Source organism: Lissotriton vulgaris, chromosome 9 (assembly GCF_964263255.1).
Source record: "Lissotriton vulgaris chromosome 9, aLisVul1.2, whole genome shotgun sequence".
NCBI classification, from domain to species: domain Eukaryota; kingdom Metazoa; phylum Chordata; class Amphibia; order Caudata; family Salamandridae; genus Lissotriton; species Lissotriton vulgaris.
This window is the reverse complement of record NC_141697.1, coordinates 167176031-167197222: the sequence shown is the minus strand read 5'-3', so window position 1 is coordinate 167197222 and position 21192 is coordinate 167176031. Positions and strand designations below refer to the sequence as shown.

At 42.1% G+C, this 21192-nt stretch overlaps 1 protein-coding gene across 4 annotated transcripts in view; it reads left to right on the top strand.

Annotated features, from left to right (window-relative positions):
* Positions 1-21192, top strand: part of MDGA2 (MAM domain containing glycosylphosphatidylinositol anchor 2) — a 1595858-nt gene that overhangs the window by 1543226 nt on the left and 31440 nt on the right. For all 4 annotated transcript variants that reach the window (XM_086937278.1, XM_086937277.1, XM_086937275.1 and 1 more), the window contains one exon: positions 496-654. In XM_086937278.1, coding sequence (XP_086793404.1) covers positions 496-654 — 159 coding nt within the window. The remainder of the gene's footprint in view (positions 1-495; positions 655-21192) is intronic.

Here is a 21192-nt window from a genome sequence, read left to right as displayed (position 1 = left end):
GAATGTTATTTTATTATACATTAATCAATAATTTGCTCTTCATGTCCCTTCATAGTGAACTACATATTTAGAATTATTTTATTCTGAGGACATTAATATATTTATTCCAGTTACCATATGTTCCATCTTTTGTACCAAACAATTTAACAATGTATTATGACATATTGTGTGATGTCCATGAATACAATTGATGACGTATGAAAGAATCCATACAGCTTGCATGTCATATGACTATGATTCCTATTTTGATAGGGTCATCTTTCTAGGAATTGAGTGAACTCCAGGAAACACATATTTAAAGTATTGGTTTACAAGATATAACCATACCACCTTAGGAGACCTTTTGAAGAAATTCTATAAGTAGGCTGTTAATTTTGTCACCGGACTTGCTAACCTTTTCTTAAATTGCGACTCTAATTTGTTGATTATAATTTAAACACTATTTATGCAAAGTAGCAAGTTGTAATCCTTTATATTCCTGTTTTACTCTACCAGGTTTCTACCTTTACATTGAGACATCTCGCCCGAGACAAGAAGGAGAGATGGCCCGTTTGGTTAGTCCTTTGTTCAATCTAGCTCCCAAAACCCCATATGGAGCCACCAACACTGTATATTGCTTCAGTTTCTGGTACCACATGTATGGCCGACATATAGGTAAGGACACCCCAATAGAAAAGTAATGTTGTCTGCATATAAGTGAACTTAGTATTCAGAGTGTCACATTTTATCTAGGTCTTACTAAGTAATTGATGTTAACAGTCATCATCGCAACTGAATATACTTTAAGTTTCAGAGGTTTACAGCATTTTAATATTGCATTTTAATTGAAGATCTACCACACAAACAATAATTGTTTTGTACTACTGACAACTCAAAAGACAATCATAAAGATTGTAAATGTCATCTAATCTAAGTGTTTCACCAGAAATAACTTCTGAATTGAAGTCCCCCAGTGCAGCTGCCTGCTTTTAAGACCTCTGCTACTTTTTAAGCCTTTTTGGTTCAATACTATGTGTTAGGTGTTAGACCTGCACCATTGGCGTGGGTCTCCCTTTCATTTTTGCTGTTGCCTCATGTATTAAATACAACCAGTTCAGATTATTAAATACTTACAAATAGAATAGCTAATAGGACTGATTTCCATGTGAATTACTTGTCAGATGAACTGATTATGCTGATCTTTCTTCGTATGTCCTTAGTATGTCATGGAGATTGCCTAATTTATGTTGATTGTATTTGATCTTTTGGTTCCTATATTCCTGGCATGTTTGAAATGCCATGTCCACCCAACACCTAATACTATAGTTCACAATTTGCTCAAATGCTCATAACCTTTCTGCTATGCATGGCAGCTGAAATCACAATATGCCTAGTTTGTACATATACACATTGTATCATTGAGTACAATACCAAACCATGACATTATAGATGTGGAGACTGCTACAAGGAGAGACTGTTTAGCCCAAGTATGAATACACATCAGCATTTGATATTACAATAAAGTATAATAGAGAAAAGTATAATAGAGCATTTGAGTTAAAGAAAAATCAAACTGCACATGGCTCTCAGAATTTGAAATCCATGTATATATTTTGGTGGTTTAAAAAAGACTAATGTTTGAAATGAGTGAGATTTGAGTGAGAGATCCTATATTTAAAGTTCAGATTTGGTTGAGATGGGGATAAGACCTAGCAAACATTTTCCTATTCGTAATTATATCTCAGTAGTTCTTTCATATAGCAAAGCAATCGACTTTGTGGGATTTTACACTTTGTATGAGCGCAGAGATGTTTGAATTCATTTTCCTTTCTCCGTTAACCTGGCTAATGGTTAATAGCCATGGATCTCACATGCTACCTGGGCACTCAAAGCACAATTGCGCACCCATCTACATAGGTAGGAAAAATCCAATACTCTGAAAAAAACATTTATACAAAGCAACACTCACTACAATGACCATGGCGATTGACCTCATGAAACTCACTTCAACTTCTCCTTAAACTCTTCTCAAAACAGTTCTGTCAATAATTAGAGGTATTCATTTAGGAAGCAGACCCCTTACAGAATTAATCTGCACCATCAGGTTAGGCCAAAACATAATTCTGAAGGAAGTGTTGAAAGACTTTAGATGAAACGTAATATGAGATGGGTAGAAACTATATTACTGTTAAGTTAGATGCAGAGTAAGTATTGTGCTGCATGATTTATGGGGTGATGGTTTAGGCATGAGATGAGATCTTAAAATAAGTGAATTTGATGAAGCCAACCATTTTGGTCTCAGAATCTCTGCTTCACCCCTGGGAGTGATGGCAAAAGCAGTAGGAAATTTCCATGTTTAGTTCCAGCAGTAAAAACAGTCTCAAAGTTATTAAACACAATGTAATTTTCAATACAGTTTAAAAAAGAGAAATAAATAATATACAAAATATACCAGCTTGAATAAATTGGACAAGGAGAACTAGATATATTAACTATTAAACTTTAAACGCCAAAAACACCTTGAACGCATAAAGATTAATTGAAAAATATTGGGTCCACAACGGAGGGCCAGAGACAACAAGCGGGCCACCCCTCAAAATGTTTTTAACCTTCAAACTTAGGTCTAGAGTTTCTTAGAGGTGATGCAATACAGTGAAGCATCCAAAGTTGAAGAAATGCCGTGCACGAAAGGGAGACAGCGGGACAGTGCCAAGTCTACAACGTTATGGTTCTGCTGCTGTCATCCCCTCCAGTGGTGCTTTTAAGCTGCCTTGTAAAATGCACTAATGCTTGCATCATGGTATGTGTGGGATATCTATTATAGAATGTTTTACTGGAAGTGCATGCTTTCAGTGCAAAATACTATGCATAGGCATAGGAATGGTTAAACTTTTTCCACGTTTGTATATGTGCTATACATTACGGCGCACATGCAAAGTTAGAAAATTTGAAGAAAATAAATAGACCAATTAGGTTAAATTGAGTTTGACAGTACCATTTTAGCAGAAAAGCACACGTATGTCACTGAATAACAAAGTCACATGGCACACAGTCATAATAGAAGTAATAATAGGGCCTAGAAAAAGGAAATAAATCTTGGGTGATCATGACTATGCAGGGAAGTGTGATTTGCTAACATTTTTAGTCAGACATACTTTTGGCTTTCTCCTCTCCAGTCAACACACCTCCCAAAACACTGGATATTTCAATACTCTCACAATGACATCTCTTTCAGAATCAATTTCCATACTTAGCTCCACTGACCCTTCATTCAACCCTTTAACCCTTTCTGTCTCCAAGTGTGAAAGCCACTACACCGATCTTTCTTGTTTGGCAATCTGCTTCACTGTGCTTCCTGACTACTTTTGTGTAATACATCCTCAGTGCTTTAAATCTGTTGTTTTCTCCTACTAAAATACTAACAGTGACTGTCCCTTTATGTTCAGACAACAGCCAATATTCTCACTACTCCAGTTCTTTTCTACGCCTAAACGTATGTTCTCTCCTAAACCCATTCTTCAGTATGGTTAATCCTCTGCAATTTATCTTCATTAAATTCCAGTCTATGGAAATGGCTATCATGCATCTCTCAAACTTCTGTGCACCTGAATGACCTCATTTCATCTCCTCAATCTCTTGGATGTATTCAACACTGTCAACTATTCTAGCATATCGCTGCCCCTAGTCTCTTTTAGCATCATGGACAAAGACGCTTGTTCCCTGCCTACTTCTCCAAGTAGTCTGTTTATTGTTCCTAGTTCTTCTTGCCATCGACACTAACCACAATGGGGATTCTAACCGTCTTCATGCTCAGTTCTTGGTCCTCTCTTTCTCACTCTACACAGCCCTAATTGGTGACATCATCTTTTTCTTCATTTTTTTTCTCCATGTAATCTCCAAGAATGTTTGTTCTTTTACTATGCCTAGCACATGGACTCTGGGTAGCACTGCAGTCCAAAATACTTTACTCTGCTAACATTGAAATGATCTGCTTCCACACCGCATCAGTGTCACTTCTCTTTTCACTCCTACCATGCTCTAACCTTGACACGTACAAATTCAGCCAGGGACTCTGGGATTCAACTTAACCTTGAATTGTAGTCAATAATCAATCATTTATCGCATTTACCTCTCTGGTGCTCAGGGTCCAGTTGCGAAACAGTCAGAACATCCACCCACATTTAGCCATATAGACACTCGATTACTTGACAACGTTAACCCATTTCTTTGTCTCAGTACTAAACTGGTTGTCTGTCTACCGAACAAAGGTGCAGAGGTCCAGTGTAAAGTGTTCATCCTTATTATCAAAGCTATACATGGCTCATATCAACCATACAACTGCTCACATGTCACTCTTCATTATGATGTTTTCTTTTTTTTTTTTATTAAGAATTTTATACATACATTTTAAACGTTGTCCTTTAAGGGGTAGCATTCCCAGCCGGGCGTTCCTGCTTGTGGTACAAGTTACCTTATACATGATTGGGAGCCCCCTTAGTACTGTCCTACTATAAGAGTGAAGGTGAGCGGAAGGTAGAAAGGAGAAAAAGTGGTGTTCAAACCACCCTGACCTCGCAGTAGGTTTTGCCCATTCAAAGAGTTTGGGTCTTCTCTTTGAAATACTCTCCCACTTTAGCTTAGTCCCTTCACCCTTCTTGCTGAGTTTACAATAGAGGCAAAGCACACATGTGGCACTCTCTATGGAATGCTAAGACTGGCTCAGTCACTTTAACAGCTTAGAACGTCGACAATAACAAATGTTATGTTTCTTCATTCTAAATCCTAGTGATCTGAGCAAGTGTGTTTAAAATAGCCAAATATTGACTTGAACTTTAGGCAGTCAGGTACTTTCTGCAAGCTGAGATTGTTCAGAGGTGTATGGCAGGGGTTGCCCAGTCCAGTCGTCCATGCTATTTACTTGGGTATAGAACCTCTGGCAGAAACCTGTAGGCAGTATGGGAAAATGAATGCAACAGATGTTGCCGAATTACAGCACATGATATAGCTCAATGCGGATTACACACTTTGATACCTTAAAAGCCCCAATCACAGTTATTACAAACAAAATAACCACTAAAACGCTTTGTAGACCTATCAGGGCTCAGACTAAAATGGGGAATATCGTATCTGTTTACAATATATACTACAGGTCAGATCCAACAGCAATTAATAGATCCACCCCCTTTAAGACTGAAAAATACTTGGGAAGCCAAGTCTGCCACATGGATAAAGATAGAGGTCAATATCATGATGCAATGTGTACAATTAGGAGTTCAGTACTGTTTTGGAAGTCACTCCCCCATCAGTGATGGGCAGGAGAATGTTGGAATGTTGGAATGTTAAAACAGCTTGGGATACGCCAACATGAAGCTGACACAGACAGTACTAACATTGGAAGGCAGGGTGCAAGGTTGAGTCAAAACTGTACAACAGAACTGCAGCTGCACTGGGACACCCACTCGCTTGAAGCATGATTGGCGGAAGTGGTCCATTTGATAATATCTAAAATTGCTACCCTGCACTTTATAGCTATGAGAACTTCCAAACGAGCCTAATTATAGGCATGGAAAATTGTACAGAAGACATATGTGAAGAAATCAGATAAGAAAACGACACAAAATAGTTAAATGTTTGGCCCTGTCAAGGAACTAGTGGACGCTCGCGCCTATAAAGGTGGGTAACAGACCAACCAGTAAGCTGCACTTCACACTGCATAGGTCTCACATTTATTGACTGTAGTGCCCTGATGTCCTCTTTTTCTTGTATACCTCTGTTAATTTTGCTGAAGTAGGAAATAGCTATACTAACAATAACGTGAACGCACTCTCCTACAAGATACATGTAGTAGCAGTGTTCCTGGGCAGCTGAGTCTGCTGAGGAGTGCAAAGGGTTATAAGCTTCACTATGGAGTTGATTTTCTTTGATTGAAAAATGACAACAAAGTATGTTATAAGCAAAGAGACTTTGTGGCGAATGTGAGTCAGTTGCGGAATGATTGATTGCCTTGCATGTAGGGCTTAAAGAGCTTTTTCCCCTCCCACACTCATTTTGATGTCTGGACTTCTGCTTTGGCCCATAATTGTCAAATGGCAATTTAGAGATGTTAATGCCCTTGGTAGAGGGAAATAATAGTGATACATGTCCACCTGTAGCTCTTCTCGGCTTTCTATTGTATACCATTTCAGCATCTTAAACTCCTTGGCTGGTACTAGCAGTCCCCGACTGTGGTTTCTCTTGAATGATCGGATTGAACGTTTGACATCAGCCACAAGCTGATTTTTCCCGTACTCCCAGCTGAACATGAGCCGTCATTCTAATCCTTCCAGAGGTGCATTCACAATCTCATTCCGAAATAGGCCTCTCGAGGCTGAAAGAAATACAAGTTTTAACCTCCGGCTACCTCACGAAACGAAATCCCTTTTGTAGTGACGTCTTCAAGATCCCTGTTGTTTAGTGCCGTACTGAGGATAATGGTTTGAAGCTCGCGAGGGCAAGCATGCACTTAAAACACTGTCGTAAATCTGCTTTATTGAATACTGACTTCTCGCGGAGCAGCTGTTAAATGTTCAAACCTTTAGTGCGATTTAAATAATTCAGTAATTCTGTATATCGACCTATATCAACGTAGACGATATTTAATATATGATCCTTTTTATGTTTCGGTAAAAAAGTAATAATTGTCCAGTTAGGTCCTTTATTTTGGTTTGACGGCATTAAAATCCACGTCATGCCCGACAATGTTTAAAGTGTTTCACTTTTCCCAAAGACGCAGACACGAACTGATCCCATTAAAGAAATGCTGATAACTGTAAGCATGACTTTCTAGCGTAGACTTTCAGAGTCATTGACCAGTGTATATGAGCATTTATGGCAGCCTTTCCTGCAGTCCGAACTTGTCTTTCTTTAGCCTCATTGTTAGAAATTGGGTCACTGGTTGACTGGGGTGTAATCTCCGGTCAAGCAGCAACACAGTCCTAGTCAGGGTATGGCACAAGTAAAACCTAAATTAACGTGCTCCACCTCTTGGTAGCTTGGCACAGAGCAGTCAGGCTTAATTTAGAGGCAATGTGTAAAGTATTTGTGCAATACTTCTAAAAGAAAAACAGTGAGAACACCACAGAAGGTCCCACACCAGGTTAGAAAAATAGAGCTTAATTTAAAATAAAACCAAAAATTTCTGAAGTAATTAAGTAAAGCGCCAACTACAGCTATCTGGTCGGCTGCAAAGGGTCAAAGTCAAACTTTCACTGAAGTAGTGTGGCTCACTGGTTAGAGGCGGCAGACCCGAGAGCAGAGGACGGCCCGGGACCAGGGTTCGATTCCCGGCGCGGCAGGTTTCTGGACCAGGGTCAGCGGACTCGATAATTCTCTCGCCTCGGTGCCCACTCTGATCAGCGATCACACTCGGCAACTCTGGGCATTAGCTTGCCTCATCTTCACTAACGGCCCCACCAGACCGCCGGGGATGCCTGGTCTCACCCTGGAGATACCCATTAAGGGACCATCTCTCAGGGAAGCCAGGAAGGGTTTCGCAGCGGTCGAAGCGCCTTGGGACCCTCCGGGTAAGTAGTGCGCTATATAAATGCCTATACATACATACATACATACACACACCACGATGTAGCATATGTCAGATATAGCCCCAGATTAGTCCTCCTGAAGGTTTGCCTTCTCAAGTTTTCTGCCAAGAGTCCCATTCATGTTGAAGGAAAGTTGCTGGAAGCAAGGAGAGAGTCACTGGGGGTGTTTGGAATGGCGTGAAGAGCAGCCTGGGCATCGTGAATGGGCGGACTGGTACTTCACATTGTCGGTCCTCTGCGGGCGAACGATGCATGCTGATTGATATTCAGTGTGAGCCTCGCGTTTCCGGTGTGAATGGGCTGTTTGTGGTTGCTAAGATCCCAAAAGCTTGAATTTAAGAGCTCAAGAGCTACACCCAGGGTCCAGGACAAGATAGGCTTGTCTTAGGTGTCAGGAACTTGGTCAAGACAGGTCCAGGAGCTGTGGGGAGCCTGTTATGTCCTTGAGGCACAGATCAGAATGCCAGCAGACTAGCCCTTTGAGTCACTCGGGGTTCGTGGGTTTAAGATGGTTTCAGATCTAGTAGGCAAGAGGGCAGCAGGTCAGCACAGTAATGTAACAACTCCTTCAGTGAAGGAGTGCTAGCAGAGTAACAGCCCTTTCAGTGGCACAGCAGCCCTTCTTCCTGTCAGTGCACTAAAGTGGCGGTGTCTGATGGCCTTATTTTATACACTGGTGCCCTGGTTCTAGACGGCGGGAGAAGCTTCTAGACAGTGTCTTTGAAGTGCATGGAATTTCCTACCACACCTGTCCTGGCTCCAAGCTGGCTAAAGTGACAATGCACAGTTGGTAGGCCCTTTGTGTGGAGATAAGGCACAGCCTATTCAGGTGTGAGGTTGGGCCCACCTCCTCCCTCTCATCCTGCCAGTGATGACCCATCCAGTCACATCTAAATTCCCATTGTATGTGGCTGTTAGGAGGAATACACAGAGCCTGACGCCAACTAAACCCAGTCATGTGACCAGAAACAGGCTGCAGGCACCAAATGGCCAAGGCAAGAAAATGCCAATGTTTTAAAACTGTTTGGTAAAGCAAAGTGGCTTTCTCAAGCATCTAACTATCTCATATTCCATGCCATTACAAGCCTTTTGCATGGCATGCATTGGCATGGCTTAGAGGGTGAGGGGGCCCCCTCCAAAACAAGAAACCCTGAGGGACCCCCACCGCGGCTTATGGAGGGTACTCCGTTATGCCCCAGAGCTCTTCTTAATAATGTTTATTCTCTGATGAACGGCCTGACAACAGCTCAACACTGGATATTGAAAACTCACTTCTGACTGAACCAACTGAGGATAGATTTTGTGCTGGTCAACCATGAATGTAAGCAAATATGTGCAAGGTTGGCTTGGAACTAAGGGCCCAATGTAGGAGCCTTAATACCGGTCGGAAATGGCCGATTTCGCCCGTTTCCGACCGGTAAATGGCCATTTGGTATGTAGGTGCCCGTTTCCAAGGGCATATGTAGTTAACTGCACATTTACCGAATCGGTAAAATTACCTAATCGGTAAAATACCGATTCGGTAATTCTACCGATTCGGTAAATTCCTAATGTAGGTGGGACTCTTCTGAGTCCCACAGGTGTTACCGAATCAGTATTTTACCATGAAATACAACTTCATGGTAAAATACCGATTCCGGTGTGCATGCACATGTGTGCATGCACACCTATGCCATGTGGCAGGCAGACCTGCCCCTAGGGCATGTATGCCTGCCACATGGCACCCAAGCCTGTATTGGGGGTGCTAGGGGGTGTCAAAGTGACACCCCCTGCACCCTTGCAGAAATCAGTAATTACCGAATCGGTAAATACCGATTCGGTAATGCCCTTTGAATCCTATGGGCTTCAAGGCCCATAGGAATCAATGGGGGATACCGATTCGGTATTTACAGAATTGGTAAATACCGAATCTTACAGATTCGGTATTTACCGATTCTGAAATACCCACATCTCCCCGCTCCAATTAACCACTTCTCAAATACCGAATCGGTATGATTCGGTATTTAAGAAGTGGTAAATTGGAGTTTACCTACATCGGGCCCTAAATCACAAAAGCTTCACCCCACAACCTGTTGCCAGCTCCTAAATCCTAGTCATTTTCATAGACACCTACCTCGGCTTCAGAACCTGCATTGAAAACAAGATTAAAATGGCTGCTGTATAAAACAGAGTTTTAACAACAACCACAATCCCTTCCCAGATAAATCAAAAAAGTCCCTATATTAGCATGGGCCTAAACCTCTGGAAATTTATCAGAATAGCAGTCCAGTCAGGATTAACTTAGAGGCATTCTGTTAAGTATTTATGCAGTACACAAACAATAATACAGTGGAAACACAACACAGGAAACACCCCCACACCAATTTAAGAAAATTTAGAATATTTTAATGAATAAAATGAAAAAAAACTTCTGGGAGCCCTATTCAGGTCCTGGAGGGTACAAAAAACGGTGGTCTGAGGGTCCAATATTTAAGTCTGGTGCACTTCTTTGAAATAGGGGAGACGTCAAGGCTACACCCTGTCTGGTTTTGGAAGTTTCCTTCCTTCCCCTGTCCAAAATTCCAGTGGTCTATGGGTGAAAAAGGCTGGTGTCAAGTTCATTTGTGAGTGTCCAGGAGGCAGCCCTTTGAAATGTAAGTGGGGTAGGGAACAGCTTTGCCCACCCTGCCAACATCCTGCCAGCTCTGCCAATCCTGCCAACACATAGTCCCCCTATGTCTCACTGTCTGGGAGGAATACACAAAGGCCAACTGTCAACTATTCATAGTCATATGACCCAGGACACCATCTGCAGCCACCAAATGGCTAGGTCAAAAAAATGCTAACGTTCTAAAAGTGGCATTTTCAGAATTAGAATTCGACTTTACCATTAAAGAGGATGTTAAATTATTTTGAGACGAAACATGACTTTTCTAGCTGTTCTCAATCAAATGTTACCACCTACTGAAGTTAGTATGTTAAATCAATGTTATTCTATGAGAGAGGTAGGCCTCACATTAGCGAAAAACTAATTTGGGAGTTTTTCACTACTAGGACATGTAAAAGATAACAACTTATGTCCTACCTTTTAAATACAATACACACTGTCCTATGAGTTGTTTAGGGTCAACCATGGGAATGGACGAGCGTATTTTAAAAAACATCTTAGGTGGTACATTCCAAGCAGGTCACTCCCCTCTCTTCGCTCAAGTACGGCAAAAAATATTGTAGTCGCTCCCTTCAGAAAAGCCACATGGGGCAGTAAAAGTTTCTTCAGATCGACTGCCGTGCTTGGGAATTCTTTGCTTTGGGAACCTACAACTTCCTCCTGTTTACAGGATTTTAGGAAATCTCTTAAAACCTGGCTCTTTGTTTCAAGCTAGAAAACTTTTTAGGTTTCACCTTTCTGACTGGTTACTACAGCATCAAGACACCTATGGGCATTAGCTCACACTTAATAAATACCTTTCATAAAACCATAGGGGTGACTTATGTATTGAAAAGGGAGCCTTAGACCTTGCAAAGGTTCAGTTTGCGAGGTTGAATTAGCAATTTAAAAGTTCATCAAGCTGCAATGGCAGGCCTGAAACATGTTTTAAAGGGCTACCGAAGTAAGTGGCACAATAATTTAAAAATAAGGCTTAAGCACTTGTTATGGTTTCATCTCAAGACAGGCAATGACCTGTTGGCTGACATCGCAGAGATGTATCTGTTCTTCCACTCGAAGAGCATTCTCTGTGCTTTAACCCTGAAATACAATATGATCATTCTAACCGTAAAAGAACACCAGAGTCCCCATATGGTCAGTTTCATCTCTTTTAAAACATGCTGTATCATCAGCATTACACATTACATGACAAGTAAGATCAAAATCGCAGTTGTGTGTGCAACTTCTAGGCAGTACAAATCATGAACTGAAAATGAAATTTCCAGAAAGGAGAGGATTAACATGTAAAATCTCTGTGCAATTTAAATCTATACCCCTTCAAACTCAGAAGGCTCCATTCCTATTTAATTTTTAATAAGAGCTTAGGACCCCTCTCTTCAAGCAACGGTGTCCCTGTCTTGATACTTGGTTGCCATTCCTACATAAAGAGAGATTCCCCCCATTACGGCCCTTACTAATCTGCGATCACTAGGTCCCACTTCATTGTCTTCTCTCTTGCACTGGTCCTTTTTCCTCCTCCTTCGCTCAGACTCTGCAATATCCCTCATGAATCTTCTCCTTCTTCTGTACAGTGCTTAATCACCTTGTGCATGAATAATTTATTTAATACATTGGAAAGATTGTGTTTTGTTGTGGTCCGTTTTGGTAAGGGGTAAGATTTGTTTTAGGGACAGATTTTGGCAATCTTGTTTTTTCATGTTAACTGGAGAAGCAGCAGATATTATTGTGCTTGATGATTTCTGGAAGAGAAGGTAATACGAGTAGATTTGTGTAGAAGATAAGTAAGCAGCCAGTATAGGGAGGAGAAAGCAGATAAATAATTAGAGCTGTACGTGTCCGGTGATGGCAAAGTGTATTTCGGATTAGATGACAGCTCAGGACAGCATAGTTGATTCATGAAAGTGGAGGAGATCTAACAATTCAGGGGTGATCCAACTAATGGATTATTCTACTCAGAAGAATACATCATATGCCCATGGTTGCTGTAAAGGAATTTTAACCTAGAATAGCTAATAAAATGGAAAATACTCAGAGGACACTTTGGAGATAATAACACTGTGTGGGTTTATGTTTAAGTCAAGCACCCACACTGTCACAATTAATGTATCTGCCCAGTGGAGGAAATTGCAAAAACAACAAGTGATGGACTGAATGTGGATCAATGTCACACACTCCCCCAGTCAAAAGATCTGGGCCCAAATCCATCGTTTTTTTGCACTCCACACCACCCTGGGTTAGACAATGGCGATATGCAAATCAGCTCTGACCCTGTTGCCCCATGGGAACAGTCCAGTCCGAACTACAAAAGCCATGTCCTTCCCAGAACGGAATCAAGCATCCGAGGACCGGACCGGTTTCGAGGTAACACCTCTCATCAGCCCGGCTAGCTTGACTCCAAGTGGTGTGGAGTGCCTGGGACCCACGTCTGGGCATCCCCAGCGCACTTAGGGCGGCAATTGCAAAAACAACAAGTGATGGACTGAATGTGGATCAATGTCACACACTCCCCCAGTCAAAAGATCTGGGCCCAAATCCATCGTTTTCGGAGTGGAGGAAAGGCATGTGAATCAGCAGGGTGCACTGATATAATGAGGTTGTGGAGACTGAACTTTAGATTTACTGGAAAGTGTCCCTTTAAACTCCATGGGAAATACATATAAAGCATTTACTTGAAAGCATGCATGCAATTTAGAAATTATATGGATTCACTAAACAAGAGAAGTATGGTGGTACATTCAATAGCTGCACCTCTAGACCGGCCACAAAAGATTGTGTTACATCACAATGTTAGAAACTATGGTGTCCAGTATGGAAGACATAGGTGCCATGTGTCAACTGCATTTGCCAGTGACAGAGCAGTCAGGAAGGGAGTCTAGAAAATTGGTGGGCACAGCTCGCAGTCTGCCCTTTGAAGGTCAAGAAGAGATGAGCACAACCCCCAGGCCATCCTGTTCAGGAGAGAAAATCCATTCCCATATCCAAGGCTGTTTTGTTCCTTGCCTAGAAGGAATACACATAGGAGAGCCATTAAAGTAATGTAATCCTGGGCACTGGCAGCAAAGCGCATTTGGTTCAGACAGAAAAATTCCAATTTTAAATGTGGCATTTTCAGAATAAAAACTTTAAATTACAATTTAAATGAGTTGAAGATGCGTATGGCAAGATGGCCGCTGATACTCCGTAGCGCTCAGTCGCAGGTCTCCCTCTTCCCCTCCTTTATCTGCATGATGACCCAGATGGAATGTTCCTGCTCCACACGGCTCGGGATCTTGGCGCCCTTGTAAAGCGGCAAGAAGGAGTTCGGAAGCAGTGGCTGGCTCACTCGGCAGCTCAGGCATTTTCGGCACTTTGTCAGGACGTGTCAAAAGTTGTGGAGCTTCTAAGAGTAAGAAGCAGCAGAATGGCACCGCGGGGGCCAAAACCGGCGAAAAACCCTAACGAGATGTAAAGGCTTGCGGCCTCCAGCCACGACGGCACAAGGGATTCCCAGGGAATCTCTACCCAGCAGATGAGTGATACAGGGCTCCGCTACGCTGGAGGAGCGAGGCGACCCCCGCAGAACTTGGCAAGAAAATGACGGACTCCCATGCGGGCAGCAGCGGGGAGAAGTTGAGCGCTAAACCGTTGGCAAAAAGGGGCGCTATTGATGGTGCACAGAAGGCTCTCATCCTGAGAAATCCAAAAGAACCCCCGAGTCATAAAGATTCTACCCTCTGCCAGCCTATCTTGGATAAAGCTTTCGCGCTGAGACCGCAGGAGCCGGAGCCGACAGCGAGGACTCTGGAGGACGCTGAGCACGCTGAGAATGTGGAGAATGCGGAAGGAAGGTCCTGTTCGAAATTGATTATTTGTATTCAAAAGAAAAAAGTTTCCAAATAGTAGATTTAAAGACTAAATAAAAAGAAATCAATTTAAATATTATTTGAAAAATTCTCTTCAATCACTATGAGTGGCACGAATGATTGGTATATTTGACCTTATTAGTGGTATCACGATTGGCATTTCTGTGAAGAAAATGCTGGGCAGTGTAATTTCACCAACGCCTGCGACAGAAGCAGTATCATCCTAAGGATTTTGGTGGCCCATGTAAGAGAACATTTCCGGTCCCCTATTTGAAACAGCTTTATATTTTAGTAGCAGTTATCTGCCTATTCAAGCCCTTTGTTGCATGGTAATATTGATTTGTATCTTGTAGGATGAGAGACAGAAATACACTGAAATGATCTAGACAGAACTTTTACATTCCAGGGGGGGGGCCTTGGAAAGTGGGGGTCCTGGGCAATTGCCTACTTTGCCCATGCCTTAAAAGTTCTCTGGAAGTGACAAAACAAACACAACCGGTCTGCACATGCTTTGCATATGGCATTCTGCTCCGATGTCACAGCAGTTGCATTGCATAGAGAGGTGAGCTGTACACAATCACTGGGACACTCCTCTTCCAATGAGTTCAGGTGCACAGCCTTTTAACATTACAATATTCCTTTCACCTGCAACCCTGTAGACAGAAAGATTATTATTACACACAAAATATCACAATGTAATCTTTTGTGACATTTGATGACCGATGCCTTGAATAGGAATGGATTGTAAAGTAAAACGTTATGTTGAATGTCAAGCAGAAACTTGGGATCAGGATTACAGATCATTCCGGCGATAAAACTGTGCATTGAAAACAGATCTGATATTTACCCGGGGGTTAATGAGCTGCTTGAATGTGATCGGTATTGACCGGATGCTCTGCTTGAGCACTGCAGCCCCTCCTCCGGGGAGAGGTAACCTCATTAGTCTCTCAAGAAGTTCACGCAAAAGGTCAGCTGTTTCACGGCGGCTAAGGGCACGCATAGTATTACAGCGACAGCATCATAAATCAATCGGGGAATGTTCGCCTAATACCAGTGGGCACATGCATGATAACAAATGGGGGTCCGAAGCGAGCCCTGGAAGACCTATTGCAAAGTGACGCCGCCCTCCGCCATGAAGCTCAATTCTTTCAGCACGTGCAGACTTTGAACAGTTTGAGAGTCCTTATTAGCAGCCTGCAATGAATGCTCAGATTTGGCTCAGGCAAACAGAGGAATGGCAGGGCTGCTTTATAACTAAGGGAGCTGAGCTGCCCTGCAAACCTGCCTGGGATGAGTTGAATCACAGAGGAGGGAAGTGCAGCGGATGGGTCTGCGAATGGCGACGAGGTTGGTTGCATTTGCTAATAGCATTGTAGTCCCCTTTCCTGCGAGGCCGCAGATATGTTAATGGCCAATCCCCTCATCGTGGACGTTTGACACAGAAGCCAGCTCCTATTTGCTGGGTGAGCAATTAACAGCGTTAACTTCTGGCACAGAGGGCAGAGATCATTGTTTGCATCCTGCAATTTAGGAAATGAATACTGCAAGGGCATTAACCAAAATTCCAGGATGAAAAATCAAGATCAAAGCCACACTTCAGAGGTACAGTCGGGATCACACGGCATCAACCCGCCTCTTCAAACATGATCTTGTTGCAGCATGAACTCCGCCCTCGAGGCAAGAACCCCTCCGGTGTCATCCGTTTCCTCCATGAAACTGGCATTTCCCCATACAGTTTCCGTGCTGCAAGTACTGTCTGCCCCCTGGTAGCATTTTGCTCAAGGGCCGTTGTTGTATACTTAACGAAGCTCTCAGGAGTCTGTATCCAAGTATAAGTATTGGTGTATTCAAGAGTAGAAGTAAACGCTACATCTGTCCAGCTGACTAGACTCCAACTGGCAAGTCTGGAATCCTAAACAGCTGATGACATAGCAAAGAACATTAAAGAGTTCTAGTAGAAGGCACTAAAGGTAAAACATAGAAGAAGGGTTCATTAGAATTGTGGTAAACCAAGAATCATATTTACAACACATCTCCTTCCCTTATCATAAATAAAAATAACTTAAAGACTTTTAAGAACAATAAATGAAACTAGCACAAGTAGTCATTCAAATAAACAGGAGGATGGCGAGACCTTAAACTCCTGGTATTTTTTAAGAACAGAAGACGAATCATTTGAAAGTGAAGCAGTATGTGGAACCATACTACTCTGGTGATGAGCAGCATCACCACCACCTTCTACCCTCCTACAGCTAATGCCATTAAAGTAAACGCTACATCTGTCCAGATGACCAGACTCTAACTGGCAAGTCTGGAATCCTAAACAGCTGATGACATAGCAAACAACATTACAGAGTTCTACTGGAAGGAACTAAAGGTAAACATAGAGGAAGGGTTAATTAGAATTGTGGTAAACCAAGAATCATATTTACAACAGCCACCACCCAACCTCCTGCCCACAACACTCTGCCCTACTTACCTCTAACCAGCCATGGTTGCACCCCCACCTTCCCACCTCTTCCTGTCTCCTTCCTGACTACTTTTATGTTCCTCCTCAAGCAAGTTCACACTTATATGTGCACTTATATATGATGCTTCTGTCTCCTTTGCATTAATGTAAATGTTGAAGAACTGACTGAAGGCGATTCTCCATGAATGTAATTTCGGTCTACCCAACCTCATTTCGGAACTATTAAACCATTTAAATGTGTATGTCCTGAGAAGTGTTCTATATTGTAAATATAAGACTGCCACCCAGATGTAGGTTTCCCTAAGAACCATTCAATCATGCAGTGCAAGAGCATGGTTCAATATCTATCACAGTAATCGTATTTCCCTATGGTTATTTAACTCTATAGCTGCAGTCTTTTACAGAGGTTTAAAATAATTTCCCGTGGCTTTTGGAGGTCATGTTTGTATTAGATCCAAAGGCAACTGCATGAACTGACTCTCCTCTGAAGGACAAATGTACCTTGGTTGATAACAATTATATAATAACTGCCCTCATCACCTGGATAATTATTGTGGGTTCGTGTCAAGTTCCTCTGCTGTTGAAACTATTTACAGAGCAACTAAAAATCGCAGTAGAGAGCCAATGTGTGCATTTTGACCAGAACATACCTTTTCCAACATGTCTCCTCCATACCTCATATATGCACATTCGCACACTATCCAGACATATGATGAGTGGCACCACAAAATCAGAATTTTTAATCATGACTACTAGAGTCTGCTACCAATGCTAATACTCTAGGGTTGCAGAATAAATCCCGTACATTTTGGCTAGAGTCGTACCTGAGCCTATACTTAAAGTCTATTTAAGGCCAGTATGCATTTTGCAACTTGACCTTCATAAGTGAATACAATGTTTATCACCACTTCATACTGCTCATGATGGCCCATCTGTTTGTTCAATCCCTTGTTTAAGTGTGATACAAGGCAATTAACAACCTCTTAACCCAAGAGCCATATTACACCTATCAGCTATTGGAATATAAACGCCCATATATGCCAGGCATTATAATTCCATGACACTTGTTCTAAAATTCTTTCAAAGTCTTCCATTGAAAATAAGGAGACAATTCGGGACTTGTCACATTTTTTATGTGGATGGAGACAAAAATCTTCTTTTCAACCTAACTGAAATGCTAGTAAAATTAGGGTGCAGAAAAATAAAAACTAATTTGTCGTACAAAAAAGGAGACTTTGCTATATGCCTTCACGCAGAAGCACACACACAACGTTACATATTTGAAACTCACTTATAGCAACAGCCTTAAAGGCACACACATGCAACACTAAATGCAACAGTAATACAACTACTGTAAAAAATAAACATAAGAGGAAATACAAATATCGTTTTTCATCATGTATACTAAGCAGGTTTGAGACAAGCAAGCACTCTTTTAGGCTCACGTGCAAATGCACACCTCATTGCTAATGAAACCGATAGGAAGAAAAACTGAGATTTTTCGTTTTCTGTGCAGAGATTATCATTCTGATGGCTCTGATTTTTAATTGGCAGTCAGATGTGTGAAGTTTTACACCAAGATAAAATTAAATTTTTCGTGCAGTTAGCCAGAGGACCATCTGCTCTGGGTCTGTTATTTATTGTTTAATGTAATAATTTTCTTTTCTGGAAGGGCCCTTTCACTTAGATATGCAGAACCCATATTCCTTTTTTTCTGAGCACTGCTTGTTAGCAATGGCTGCATTTCAATATTGAGTTTTCCCCAAAGCCATGCTCTTTGCCTCTGGCTTTCAGTTAAATGTCGGTCTGCATTTTGATGTTTTCTGATCTCGCTCGCTGTTTTCTAGCTGAAATAGACCCTGGCATGTGGCTGACGTGTCAATAACTTCCATGTCAGTGGCCTTTCCATTTGGTGACATTTTGATACACTGTTTCAAGATGTCTCTCCTAATCACCACTTAAACACAAGGCCACATTTGCTTGTCTTGTCAGATGGATGTTTAGCATTTACCTTTATAAATGGAAAATTACTTTGGGCTTTATTATTACCACAACACAAATCCCTTTTGCACCTAAATTGGAATTTTAACTGTGCCAGTAATCAGGCTGAAACGTTTTTCCTGCACACTTTTCACCAGGGAAATCATGGTACTGACATAATACACACATTCTAAGTTTGCGCACTTCGGAATGTAGAAAGCAAGTGACACTATCGATTTCTGAATAATGTGGTGAATGTGCATATTGTAAATACCTCCACCGGGGCAGTATTGCTATTTTTGGTGTGATCAATTACCATCAAGCAATCCTTGGACCTATATTGAGTTTTTCACAATTTTTGAGGGGTGAAGTGGTTTTGTATTTCTTTAGGAACATTTTCTTCTTTTGGAATATTTTATGATTGCAGAAGTTTCGAGTAGGATGATTTTTTAACAAGGTGTGCTATTATATATTATGTATTATGCTATGTTATAACAGGCTGAAAAATAATCAAGCTTACGTCAAACACTTTTGCGGTGTTTTTGCACCAACGATATCTGCAATGGTGGTAGAATTTCGGCCACCTATTGCAGACACTGGAAATTTACTCCAAAAGAGGGGTCATATTATCAATGCCCACATATGTGTATCCCTAACATGCTAAGGGTGTTTTTCCAAGAAGTTAGAAATTCAATGAAAGTTTGTCACTATTTCCATGGCTGTCGTTCAGTATGGAATGCACGCTACATTTTAAAATAGACCTGTACATCCCTTATGTTATTGTGTCCTTATTCTCTGGATAGTAAGGGGGCAGAGGTGAATATCTGCATCTCTAAATGTGAACCTTTTTGTGATCCACAATCAGTGAATGGTTTGTGGTTCTTCCTCCTGGAGTAGTTCTAGATGTGTTTACTATATTGGTGAACTTCTCAGGAGAATCGTCCAGTGCTTGTGACTGACAAGGCTCCATTAGTGATACAGCTAGGAAAGTGACCTGTTTGAGTTCTGGTTCTATGTACACCTTTGCTCCAGAAGCTGTTTTAGAAATAGTCTGAGAAATCCCTGGAAAGAGACAGCTTCATTTGATCATCGCATGGGCATACGGCACAGATTTGATCAATTTTTTACTGGTTTATTTCCACTGCAACCATAATGACTGCACAGATGCCCATGCTTCTTTCAAGATATAGTAAATTAGTCAAAAAACGAAACTTTTAGTCATAAGACTTCAGAGAGATTCTTGATAGCTTGCTTAATGTTTCTTGTTTATTTATTTATTTATCAAGACATTTTATAAATAATTTTTAGCTATCCAAAGGACAGGCATTGAGTGACGAGTCCTGATTGGGGTAAAATGAGGTGCCAGTTTCTGCAGGTATAATGGGTGTGTGCCAGAGTATGCTCTTTGAACAGTGCATAGGACTTTGAAGATGTTCCCGGCATTGATGGTACAAATACAGTGCTGTTAGATCTGGGGGTCTCTAGTTGGCAGAGGTAGGTACCAATGTCCAAATAGGGACCCTTGCTTCTAGTCAGGGTAAGGTGGATACACTCTTTAGATAACCCCTGCTCACCCCCTTGGTAGCTTGGCACGACCAGACAGGCTTATCAAAGGCAATGTGTAAAGTATTTGTACCAACACTCGCAGTAACACAGTGAAAACACCACAAATGGACTCCACACCAGTTTAGAAAAATAAAGTATCTTTATCTAAACTACACAAGACCAAAATGACAAAAATCCAACATACACAGTTCAAGAATATCGAAGGGGTTAAAAGAGTTCTAGGGTATGCATCAAAATAATCCACAGTTGTGTCACGTTTAGCCAAAAGTACCTTTAGATGCGACAAAAGTTCCAAAGTGAAAGCTGCAGCATTGAAAAACAAGCGATGCGTCACTCCTGAGACCCTGGGAGGCGATGCAACAGCCCCGCTGGACGCAGCGGGCGTGTTGCGACGAATCCGGTCTGTATGGGGAGGGAGGCGATACCTTGTATGGATTCCGGTGCGCAGGTTTCGTAGGAAACGTCTGGCAAAGATACGATGCGACGATCTTCGGGACGGCGACGATCTCAGTTGCGGCAGCGATGCGCAGCGTCGATCTTCTCCACTCGCAGCGACGTAATGCGGTCCGCAAGCAAGCGGTGCGGCAATCTCAACCAGCGACGACAGGCTCTGCGACGATACTCGCAGTGCTGGTAATCTTCCCGCACCGGAGCGATGGGTTCCGCAAGCGAAGGATGCATTGGTTCTTGCAGCAGGCAACAGGCGCTGCGACAAACTTGATCATCGCGGCGGCTGGAATTTCCTCGCACTGTCAGGGATGTGCTCCGCAAGCGAGCGATGTGTAAAAATTTGCAGATTGTCTTTGTTTCTCCTTGTACAGCTTCCCAAACAACTGGCACAACTTCCAGAGCCACCACAACTGGACCAAGCACTCCAGGAAGGACAGAACTCCCTCAGTAGAGGTTCCTTCTTGATTCCGGATGATCTAAAGTTCAGTGGTCTGGGGTCCCCAAAAAGTCTTTGTTCCCTTTATGCAGGAGTGCTCTGAGCCCGGTCCGAACCAGTTCTGGAGCACTCTGTTTACATGACTCCTTCTTTCCTTTCACAGTGCAGAGCAGAAACATCAGACACCCCACAGGAGATGGAGCCAGCATTGTGGAGGGAAAGCCCTGTCCTATTCAGGTCCC